This window comes from Lipophrys pholis, assembly GCF_963383615.2.
Source record: "Lipophrys pholis genome assembly, chromosome: 19".
Taxonomy (NCBI): domain Eukaryota; kingdom Metazoa; phylum Chordata; class Actinopteri; order Blenniiformes; family Blenniidae; genus Lipophrys; species Lipophrys pholis.
This window is the reverse complement of record NC_137647.1, coordinates 6,818,663-6,830,729: the sequence shown is the minus strand read 5'-3', so window position 1 is coordinate 6,830,729 and position 12,067 is coordinate 6,818,663. Positions and strand designations below refer to the sequence as shown.

The window sequence follows — 12,067 nt, the reverse complement described above, 5'->3', positions numbered from 1 at the left end:
TCTGTGATTTCCAATCACAACAATCGTAAAATCTAGATGAAAAGCAGACATGAAGGCAGTTATTCCAACCTGGTTCATTTGGGGATTATGAGGAAGAGGAGGCGTTGACCTCTGACCCATCGACTGCATCCCCATCTGACCAAACTGAGTCATCCCTGAAAGTGAATGAGCCACAAGTAAAAAAATAGGAAACTGGAAGCACAAACAACCATGTACAGCTATCAACGACACTATTAGAGACAAACAAAGAATATATACCGTTGGCATTTCATTTTCTTTCATCACGTTTCTTTTTAAATCATACGTTTCTTTGGTAGGTAAAGTAAATATTGCAGCACAGATGTAATTTTTGGAACCAAGATTTTTTATTGTGAATAAAAATGTCTTGTCAATCATGTTCCACCACAAAGCATAGATAACAATTTAAACCTTTTAAATTGTTGTGTTTCTGCTGTACTTTAGTTTTAAACTCCAAAATAAACATAGATGTACTACAAGTCTTTATTTTGGTGGAAGGCAGAATAGAAGGTTGGATGGTGATTAATCCACAATTTATTTCCTGAGCAAATGTTTTATAAAGTATTTGTCTTACATTTGCCTACCATCTGCCATGAATAGTTTCAATGTAAAATATTCACCAGTTATTGTTTAAAATTGTGGTTTAATTAATAAAGGCACAAGCCTGGCTTGTAAAAGGCCCTTAGTTTGAGAAATGTGAAGTAAAGTTAGTAAAACTTTAAACATTTCATGTGAACCCCACAAACAAACATCAGCTCACCTGTAAGTTTTCTGTGGTGGCAGCAGAGAAAAAGAAATAAATATACCCTCATAACTTGTGTTTAATGTGCTGCCTCCTCAGAACACAGCCACATCCACATAGTACTTTATTAATAGCCCATATTTGCAAATTCTCACAACTTATTAAGTTTTCCCTCATGCATTCCTGATTCAAGAAAGCATTAAATTTGTTCTGATGCAACAATAGGCAATGACGTACAACGTCTTCCAAGAGGTTTTAGTCACAATTACAGTTAAATGCTGGTTACCTGCTGGACTTTGCATCCTGTTGACCATCTGATTGGGTCCAGCTGGTCTGACCATGGAAGGATCGGCATGGGGGCCATCTAAGAGTTACAAAAATCACAGATGTTGTCGACAGGATCACAGATACCCACTGAAAAAATTTACCTTCATCAACGTGCTTTCCAGTGACCTACATTTAGCTTTTTAATGACAAATTAAGTCCTTGTTCAGTAGCGTGTGCCAGGCAGCACGGACTGTTATGCACATGCCAGCACGGTGTGTGAGAAGTGTGTGATTAAGGTAACAACCGTATGTTTACTCACTGGGGGGTTGCCCTGGTGGCATGGGGGGCTGCCCCATGCCGGGAGGCCCCTGTGGGAGGCCGGAGGAGGGAATGCCAGGTTGGCCGGGCATCATGCCCTGCTTCTGGAGTCGCGTCCTCCTCTTTTCTTCCAGCTCCTTTTGGATTTTGTAGATCTTCTCTGCCAGTAGGTGGTAGTACTCCGCCTGAAAGGGAAACAGCAAGAGGGAAGATGTTAAAGCATCGATTGTCGATTTCATTTCTATGATCCTGATCCGACACCTCGCATGAAAATGTTCATCTTCTAGTGATACGTATATTAAAAGATTGGTCCTATAAACCCACTGCAGTCATCACAACACTCCTATTATATTAGCCCCCGAATAGGAGGCAGTCATCTACCAAGCATACGCTGGCTTTAACACTAACTGTATTAATTTAGTCAAAAATTGCAAGGAAAACACCCAAGTTCTCTGCTTATGATTTGAGGTGTTTATACATTCAGGTCTCTAAATGCAGCTGGGATTGTAAATTTTTTTGCCAGAAAATACATGTTTACATATTGGAAATCTACCTTAGGAAAACATTTATTTATTTAGTTATTTAAAAAGGCGTAGACAATTTAATCATTTTATGATAGTATCCCGTGGTTTTTAATTGTAAATAACCACAGAACATTTTAACGCTCTGTTATATTGTTTTCTTACCCTACTATTGGCCGACTCGTACATGTCCCCCTCCACTTTTCGAGCATAAGCCACTAAATTCTCCATCCGTCGGTCCTTCAGCGCAGCTGGGTCGGGAGTGGGGAAGATGGCCTGCACACTATTCAGACACATGCAAACAGGAAACACAGGGAGCTAAAATTAAATTCAGGACAGACACCTCATTAGATGCTCTGCTCAAAATAATGTCATTCAAATTTGATAGAAATTGGTTCCTTTCTTGAGCGAATTGTTTTTTTCTTCTTCAGGGATTTAACAGACTCACAGCTTGTGGACAAGGTGGTTACGGAGGTCTTGCGTGATGTCTTCATGCCAAGACTTTCGAATGCCTGCAGCAGAAGGAGGACCAGCTGTGGGCATGGAGCCCAGGTTACCCACACTGTCATTCATTAAACTGAAGAGAAAAAAAACACACAGATTTTTGTCAATACAAATGTAATGGTTGTATGTATTTATGAATAGGTGTGACCATCAAAAAGAGATCTCACCTCTGTGCGTTCATGCTGTTGTGCAACATGGCGTCTGGCAGTAGACTGGACTGCTGGTTTGGGGGTTGCACTCCAACTCCCCCATTGACTCCCATAGAGTTTCCTCCTGATGTTAATGGACATCAGTTGTTTGAAAATTATCCTGAAATCTTCTAACGATTGTTTTAAGTCTTTTCTTTTAAAGTTAAAACTGTGTCTGCTTCCATAACTGCCATTAATCCTCCCTTCCATTGATTTCTATGACAACAACTTAAATATATTTTATCTGCAGACTGTTGAGTGGTCCTGTGGCAGAACGCAAGAAAGAAAATGCATCTACATCCAGCTTAATTAAAAAAAAAAATACAGAGTTTTTTAACTTACCCATGGCGTTTAGATTCCTCATGCCAGGCTGCCCCTGCAGCCCCTGGTTTGCCATGTTGGCCTGCGAGGGCTGCTGAGGCATCTGGTTGCCCTGGTAAGTGAGGCCCAGTGCTGCGTAGGCCCTCTCTATCGAACTGGGGTCGATCTGGCTGGCAGGATTCAAGTTCGGTGTGTTGGACTGTGCACCCGGTACGCCGGAACCTAAAGAGTTCACCAAACCCACGCCGGCACTGTTGATGAGAGCTGTGGCGAGAGGAGAGCGGGGAAAATAAGGAAGAGAGAAAAGGTATAAAAAATAGAGTGTCACTGAATTCAGGTATTCTGTCATGTAGTTCACTTTTCAGTACTTCCAGGATTTTATTCTATTCAATATTAATGTGCTCTTAAAAAAAACAAAAATAATTTTTTTTTTGCATCAATTCACTCAACTATTGTCCCACTGATCATCTGATCTCAGTAAGATCTTATGCACATATCGATGGACATACGACTTATTCCGATGCTACACTGCATTGTGTGTTGCACAGTTCAGTAGAATATTGTATTATGAATTGCATATTTCAGGGGGATATTGCACATTTCAGTTTTTAACTTCTATTTCAAAATCTTGTTGCACTGCTTTCTTGCCTATATTCTCTATTTTTTATTCCTAGTGATACAGGCCTACACCTTGGGGGGGGGGGGGGGGGGGACAAAATTTTGATTCCACTGTGTGTCAGGCAGAATTGAGAATAAGGCGGATTTTGATTTATGCAGAGGAAATAGCATTTTGAAATATTACTCCTCAAAAAGTACTTATGTAATCATATCACTGCTTTCCATAAAACGCTATTGGAATGTAATTTTGGGGAATTTCAGGAAATTGTACTGGAATGGCCTGAAATTGTCATCATATTACACGTTTCCTAAAATGAATTTGCAATTGGAAGATTCCATGTTTTTCTTGGTTTTCCTACAGATTTGAGATTAATAAATGTTTACTGTATTTCAGACGACATGTAGTAATTCAACAATAACAGCCAGGAGCATGGATAATGCTCAATGACACACCAACCGGAGAACAGTGTGGGGAACACTCACACTGCTGGTTCCTCTTGTCTCCAGCGTTTTTAAGTGGCAGACATACAGGACAGTCGTGTCGTGTGCAATTCTTCCAATGAGAGATGATCTGTCTGGATGAGGCACAGTGAGCCACTGGAGACAAAAGCAAGCAGGGAAAGGTTAGAGAAAAAGGGAAGAGGTGTTTAACAAATTTTTTTTAAAAAGGAGGGAGAGAGAACCAAGTGGAGTGACAAATTGTGACAGGGTGAAGGAGGGAGATGAATAATGAGAGATGGATGAGAGGGGAAAAGAAAAACATAAGCGTCACAAGGAAAAAGGAGAAGGCAGGGAATAAGAAAGTTATTGTATGAGTCACTCAGTACAATAAAACTATGTCCAGATGGAGGCTCAATAAGAAAAAGAAAGAAAGATGAGGGTAGAACAGCCAGCTGAACAGAAAATAACTCATCTTGATAAAAAGAAATAATATATCAAATGAGATTTAACATATAAAGATGGGTAAAATGGGAGAAAAAAAAAGAGGAACTGCTGAAGATACACGAGCACTTTAACCACTGCCTAGTGTTTATGAAATAAGCCACGCTCAATAAAACCAGCAATCAACATAATTCAACAGACTCACCCTGGCAGGATTTGCCAGCCTGGCAATGAGTCATGTGGTTGAGCACGTTCTTCATGGTGCGGCAGTGGGGCAGGTTGCACTGCCGCACTTCCCCGTTGGCCTGCTCTCTCCGCTGGCACTTGTGCGCGTGGAGCAGCAGCACCAGCTGCTGTTGGATCAGCTTCCTTTTCTCGGGGTCTGCCGTAGGAGGCGTTGTGCCGGGTCCCGCCCCAACCGCATTGAGTCCGACCTGGGCTCCTCCCACTGTTGCCGCACCACCGACTGGTAAACCGCCGACGGCTCCAGGCTGCTGCTGCTGCTGCTGCTGCTGCTGCTGAGGAGTCTAGAGATGGAGAAGAAAGAAGAGTTTTGGAAAGATTTATTTACAAGATCAGGTATTCTGGGACCCCGTCCAGTAATTAATCAGATAATAGTGGTGCCAGGGACAGTGAATGATCCATTTTTCCTTAACTCATTACAGCTGTAAATCACATTTTATGTGCACCAGAATCTCAATCCAGCAAAACTACTACATTGAGTTCAGAAAAAGAAAAGGCGAAGATATTGTGCCTCAATGATATTGTGCCTCAAAGTCCTCCAGGAAAGAGCAGGTACACGACTGAACGATCACTACACAGTTTTATGAGAGAAAAGAAGAAATGTTTGAGGAGTTCACATTCATCTACTTTGTCATTAAAAACAGGAAAACCACATTAAGCTGCAACTGGCCTGTTTAAGTAATAGCCTGCCTTCAATTATAACAAAATCACTTTTCAGAGCATGCTGTATTCACACATAACAGGTGAGTTAGCAGTCTACAGTGACTCACTGCGATTGGACATGGCACTGCTCGGGCATTTGGTCGAGTTTACTTCAAAAGGATTAACTTCTTTCGCTGTAGGAGAGACCATTGTATCGCAGATTTACACTACTTCTCGACTCAAATCCCACTTAACACAACCGTGTCCGAGGCTCAGCAGGGGCGTCTCTCGCTTCAAGACACCAGGAAGCCTAATCACCCATAATTTAGTGGCTCGGCTCTGCTGCCATGTTGGGATTTGTTGAAACAAGTGAGCTTTTTCCAAAAAGAGGCTGGTCGGCAGACACGTATATCTGCACCGACAGATCCCTCCCCTGAATAAAAACGGAGCTTTGTTAAAACATTTTGATTAATGGTCCTTAACAAAATTACTGTCACACAAAGCATGCGCCCACTTTATTCTGAGGTGTGACTACTTGGTGTTTGGACAGGTGTCCACAAGTTGGGCTCGCCTCTCATGTGCATAAACTTGTTGTTAAAGTCCTGTTTTGGCGTGTGGTAATGGGATCTTATTCCTAAACAGCGCTCACGCGTCGCTCCAGCTACAAAAGGACACTGCTCGTGGACACTTTTGTTTCACAAAAATGTCACTGAAGAGTAAATAGAGGAACTTCACACGAAGTGGCCGCTACCAGATTCAGCAGACTACAACATAACAAATTTATCAGTGTCAGTTGTTGCCTTAAGGGACCTGAAAACAATTACTGGAGTCCTCAGTGTTATCTCAGCGCTACAGCGTGATGGAAATAAAGAGGGAAATGGTGTGGCCAGGAGATTAAAAACGGCCCGCCAAGTGAAAGCAGCTGAGGACTCGAAAGGAACTTGAATATTATATGGTGGTCAAATGGACAGGAGCACTCACTGACATCTTGTTCTATACAAGAGTATACTGATGAAAATCCAGTCTTTTTAACACTTGATAACTGAGATAATGATCCACTCTGCAATTGAAATTAGTGCTTTATTGGTCAAAATATAAGATGAGTTTCAACCCCCTCAGAAAGGGGGGGGGGGGGGGGGGGGGCTTCTTATATTCTGAGTCTAATATTAAGCTCAGTGTTAACAAACGTGTTAAATTTGCATTGTGCCAAATAGCATCACCAAGGAATAAGCCTCATTTCTAGGAAGCATTGATTTCATTAAAAAATATAAATTTTAAGCATTTTGACCTTATGTCATCTACTGACATTTACAGAAAAATACTGAACGGCTTTGAACATTTAACCATTGACACACACTTTGGAAGTGCTGGACGTTCATTGGGAGCAGCTTCTAGGGCTCTGCATTGTTCCAAATGACACTTTAATGTATGGACAGCGTGAGATGGGAGTTGGAATGACCAAACTCGAGATTAGAAGAAAACCTACTCCAACAACCGAGTCACAGGTAAAAAACAAATTAGCGTCTACTTGTGACACGAAGCCCAGTGTCATGTGACGGCAGGAGTTTACAACTGCTGCAAACATCCAAACATGAAGGGTGTGTGAAGTGTGATGTGGACAGAAGCAGTTGTGTCAAATGTGATAACTAATGACAGCGTGAGATGGGAGTTGGAATGACCAAACTCTAGATAAGAAGAAAACCTACTCCAACAACCGAGTCACAGGTAAAAAACAAATTAGCGTCTACTTGTGACACGAAGCCCAGTGTCATGTGACGGCAGGAGTTTACAACTGCTGCAAACATCCAAACATGAAGGGTGTGTGAAGTGTGATGTGGACAGAAGCGGTTGTGTCAAATGTGATAACTCATGACAGCGTTTTCTTTCTTGTGCACACATCTGGTGGGATCATAAACGGAAGAAAAATGCATGAATGAAGGCACTTAATTCCTTAATATTTGATGTTATAAGCACATCTGTCTGTGTGATGATATCACATCTAATATGTGTAAAGTTGCACTTGAAGAAGCTCAAATAATTAAATGTAAGCTTAATGTCCAGCTCAGGACAACAGAGGTTTCTAACTGCAGAGAACAAAAAACAAATCCTACCATCCCAGGCATGCCTTGACCCGGTGCTGCTTTCTTGTCCATGTTGAACTGGGCGGCCATATTGTTGGCCAGACCCGCCTTATTCTGGAGCTGTGGGCCCAGCCCTGCTCCCGGCAACCCCTGGCCAGCAGGTTGGCCGTACGGACCACCATAGGGGCCCGCGTTAGCCATCATATTCATCTAAAGAAGAGGAACAAGGATTAAAGAGGATGACAGATGCAGGACGATAAACATCAAAGACACGTTATGTTTGCCGACAACAGGATTTCTTTCAATGGCCCAAGTGATGCTACAGTGAGAACATTGATTAAAAGGCCAACGTGGAATCATCCTACCAAATACAACTGCTAATGCTTTCTCCTGGCCTAACGTCTCTGCAATAAATGTAAAGCTCAGCTGAGATGTAATTGCTACTTTTAGACATAAAAAACAAGGTCACCATTAGTTACGATCTCTGCTACGACCTTAAGCGTTGAATTGAACTGTTCTTCATCTCAGCGGCAGCCAATAAAAGCAAGTACAATAAGGGTGAGCCATGGCTGCAACACTGGGACGAGAGCTCTCAAGTGTTCTCCAATGCGAGACTCTCAATCGTTTCTCCCTGCTTCTGTGCATGAAGACAAATAGGCGTACTGTGTAATGATGAAATAAAACAGCACGATTTCCAAGGCATGCACCCAAAAAAAAAAAAAAAAAAAAAAAGATATTGTTTACACCATCATGTTGATATTTCAGGCCACAATAGGCGGCAGAAAGTTAATACAGCCCTTTAAAGTGGAGAAATGCATGTAAATTAAGTCATCTAATAGTTGCGTGTGGAACACCTTCCCTCCATCAGAGCAAATCACAACCGTCGTGTGGCATATTGACGAGCGAGGAGGTTAACCATCGATACCACAGAGAGAACGACGATGCAGCTGCCGAGTCCAACGCGTAACCACACTCCTGTCTGCACCTGCTCGCAACAGCTCCTCCTCGGCAGTCTCACCCGAGCCGCTACAACGAGCCTGTATCAGGCTGCAGCATCACTCCATTCATTCAGAAGAACTCAGTACATCTTCAACTTTATAAGATAAAGTGGCTTAATCTAGAAAGGATCATTGCTTCTTTTCTTTTTTAAAGATCCTGCTTTTGCATGTTTGTGTACTCAACTTTAATTTTTAAGCAAAATAATGACAAAATGGGGAGGGGCTCCCAAGAAAAATGGTATGACAAGAAATGGTTATAGTTAATGGATTTCTCTAATAAAATGTGCTTTCTTCACTCATACAGTGTTTTCCCCCACCACAGATTCAGTAATCCCAAAGCACTTTACGTTAAGTAACATTCACAAACCAATGGTGGTGACGATCATGCAAGGTGCTCAATCTCCATTTGGAGCAAAGCATTAACATACTAAAACTATAATTCATACCGTCGGCATTATATTTTTTACAACATGATGCTCAGTAGTAGGAACTCCTGGCCCTGAAAGGCCATGATCCTGCATGTTTTCAGTGTTTTTCTGCTCCAACACACCAGAAATTAATGACTGTGCCATCAGTAAGCCTGATAACAAGCCACATACCACAATCAGGTATGTTGAAGAACGGGCACGTTGGAAACATGCAGATGAGTGTGTCCACCTTTCCGTTGAATTATGCAAGATATGAATATAATTGAACACTGAAAAAGTGCATTAGCGACAAGGATGTTTTTAGTTTTCCAAGAAAATTCCATAAGTATTGGATTTAGCTGAAAAATAAAACACCTCTTTGTTTTCAATTCAGGGGGAAAATGTTGCAAAAACAAGTATAAAACTCTTATTTGTTGGAATTTGAGACTTTCCCAATTTCCCTAATGGCTAAACATGTTGCTTTGAGTGTGCTTACCTTGTTCAGTGCTCCAGGTTGCTGCGGTCTCATCCCCGCCTGACCCCCAGCTCCCATTTGCTGGCCGCCCTGCTGCTGCTGTAGGGTTTCTGCCAAAAGGTTACTATTGCTCCCCATGCCAGCACTTCCAGGGTACCCCATTCTAGGAGAGCCATTCACAACCTGACCTCCCATCAGCCCCTGCTGCTGCGGTCCTGCATTGCCCTTCTGGGCACCCATCATGGCTGCTGCCCGACTGAGCGCTGCCACCCCTCCGACCATCCCAACCTGCTGCATTAATCCAGGTTGCTGCTGTTGCCCCTGGGGGGGCATTCCTTGAGGTCCACCGACACCCCCCATCATCCCCATGGAAGCCCCGGACGGTGTACTATTGGAAGCAGGACCACCCTGCTGGGTCGGTGCTCCTGCACGCAAGAGTTCTGATAGCTGTTTGTGTTTTGCTGCGGCATCCTGGCCCGCGCTGCCACCGAGCACTCCTCCAAGGCCTCCCAGACTGGTATGAAGCTGGCTGACATCCCCTCCATTGGTCAGCCCCAGGTCTGAAGAACTGATGAGTTCATCTGGCAGGTCATGCTCCAGATCGAAGAGCGATCCAAAATCTACGAGGTGAATAAACACAGACGATAATCTTACTGACAAAGACAAGTGATTTCATTCAGTTCCTTTGCATTAAATAACATGAGTAGCTCCTGATCTACAGCATTTAGCTGGACAACCAGTGCAGCAGTAGCCAGCGCTCTCTGCCAGGACTTCTCTCCTGAGATTCGGTTTGTGGTTTGGTGCTGTGCCATACATGGAGAGTAAATGCAGTGAGGACAGGGTGAGAAGCCACAGAGAGGTAAACATTTCACTACCTTGGTACGTGTGTGCATTTGCATTACAGCTATAAGCACAAAAATACTGGACAAGGAAGGAAGACTGACTAAAGCAGGAGACTGATGTTAAATGGACCTCACGTATCTAGCACGTCCCAATGTCAGCCACTCTACATGGTGAGTCACATTCACCCATAACCTGCAAGCAGCAGCTATGCTGCTACATTAGAAAACAGATGAGCAAACGCAACAATCTACTGTGCCTCTGGAGATACAGCCATGTGTGTAGAAATATGTGTCGCACTCCGGCCATCGAGGGGCGGCGCCCTGCACGTTTTAGGTCTTCCTCCCAGTTGCAATACAATTGATTGCAATGAGTGACTCTTTATTTAACATTTTTACAAGCTTTAATATTAGATTAAGAAATACTGAAGCAGGTATACGTCTAAAACATACGGGACGCCAGCCCTCAAGCATCACAGTTTGATACCCCAAATGGAATAGTCACAAATAGAGTTAAACACTGACTACATGTCACTTTTATGCCCGTTTATGGCTTTTTGATATCTCAATGAGCTTGTATGGTGGATCTGCTGTGTTGAGAACTGAAGAGAATTGGATTTGATTATCTTGTACATGGAAAAAAAAAAACCAAAAAACCAAGTTTAAGATCTAAACTCTATTTCCAGCTGAAAGATGAGAGTTTAATAGAAGTATGATATGATCATTCAAATCTGTTAGCAACAAGAGGACATGATGCCAAGATTAAACTCTTTCCTTCTTCCTCCATAAAACTTAACTAAAAATTAAAAAAAATCTGAGTGAATTACAGTCTTCCGTTTGGTTTCATTCCAATACCCTCAAAAAAAAAAAGAAAAGTGGACTGCTTAAAAGTGCAGTTTGAGTGTCACCGTGCAGTCAGACAATGGAGGACCAAACGAGAATGGGCTTCCTTAGTGGCATCGCCGGTACAATTGAGAAACTAAAAGAGCTCTAAACAAAAGGACACGAGAGAAGCCATTCGGGAGACTGTGGGCTGATTCCCCTTCTCCTTATGAACTCGACGTGTTTGAATCGAGACTCCTCGAGTTGAGCGGCTCGACGCCGCTCCGGAGAACTTAAGGCAGAGTGGAACAATGGCTAGCTTGAGTGCGACAATAGTTGAGAGAAAACACGCCGACGGCACGTTTGTGACGCCGAATAATGGCCCCGGAGCGACTTCTCTCTCAGCGTTTGCGCCAAAGAAATAAACGCTCCGGCGATAATGAGTTAATTTAGGATGTTTTACACTTCTTTCGAGTCTAACGAGCTCCGGAGCTCAGCTGAGCCGGTCCGCCGGGGTAAACAGCCGAGCTAGTTAGCTAGCTCGCTGGGTTTCCACTACTTTCTCCCAAACTGCTCGTTCAGAACAATAATGTTTCGCTTCCCGGACTTCTTGATACCCACAAACCCCGGTGATTGATGTGCACACACTCGCGCCCCATTGAATTAATTCACTCAATACAGGGGTCCCGGCAACTTAAAGCAGAGTGGGGTGACTCGACTCTTCCATTGTTTGGATCTCTGAGAGTTGATGCTACTAGTTAGCCTGTTGAGGCTAACGCATCAAAACACAACTGCTGGAAAGTTGCGTTTTGCGCCGCGTTTCCTCTTATGCAGCACCGAGTCCCAGATTAAACTTTTAATTTTTTTTTAAACCATGCACACGATGTTATTTGCGTTTTTCTTTCCTCTTTTTTTTTTTTTTTTTTAAAAGCCCTACGATTGTGCAGAAGCAAACCTAAGTTCCCGTGCAACTCTGCAGGTATTAAGAGCAGCATCCGGGTCATTTCTGCTCACCAACAACAACAAATCTACGTTAAATCTCACCGAGCAAAGTAATGCATGTGTTATATTTACCATTTCCGTCACTGGCAGACACCGAGAGAGCTGGAGAGGACAGCTTGGGCCTCTTGGCTGAAGGCGGGCCGGACTCCAGGACATTATCGGCCATATTTTTGACGAAT

General features: G+C 43.1%; 1 protein-coding gene across 2 annotated transcripts in view; it reads right to left on the bottom strand.

Annotated features, from left to right (window-relative positions):
- ep300b (EP300 lysine acetyltransferase b) overlaps positions 1 to 12,054 on the bottom strand; it is a gene marked incomplete at its 5' end in the record, with an annotated part of 31,897 nt that extends 19,843 nt beyond the window's left edge. For both annotated transcript variants that reach the window (XM_080488131.1, XM_080488132.1), the window contains 12 exons: positions 70 to 155; positions 1,047 to 1,124; positions 1,347 to 1,530; positions 2,032 to 2,149; positions 2,315 to 2,443; positions 2,538 to 2,643; positions 2,901 to 3,143; positions 3,981 to 4,094; positions 4,585 to 4,906; positions 7,376 to 7,555; positions 9,247 to 9,845; positions 11,961 to 12,054. In XM_080488131.1, coding sequence (XP_080344257.1) covers positions 70 to 155; positions 1,047 to 1,124; positions 1,347 to 1,530; positions 2,032 to 2,149; positions 2,315 to 2,443; positions 2,538 to 2,643; positions 2,901 to 3,143; positions 3,981 to 4,094; positions 4,585 to 4,906; positions 7,376 to 7,555; positions 9,247 to 9,845; positions 11,961 to 12,054 — 2,253 coding nt within the window. The remainder of the gene's footprint in view (positions 1 to 69; positions 156 to 1,046; positions 1,125 to 1,346; positions 1,531 to 2,031; positions 2,150 to 2,314; positions 2,444 to 2,537; positions 2,644 to 2,900; positions 3,144 to 3,980; positions 4,095 to 4,584; positions 4,907 to 7,375; positions 7,556 to 9,246; positions 9,846 to 11,960) is intronic.
- Between the last annotated feature and the right edge of the window lie 13 nt (positions 12,055 to 12,067).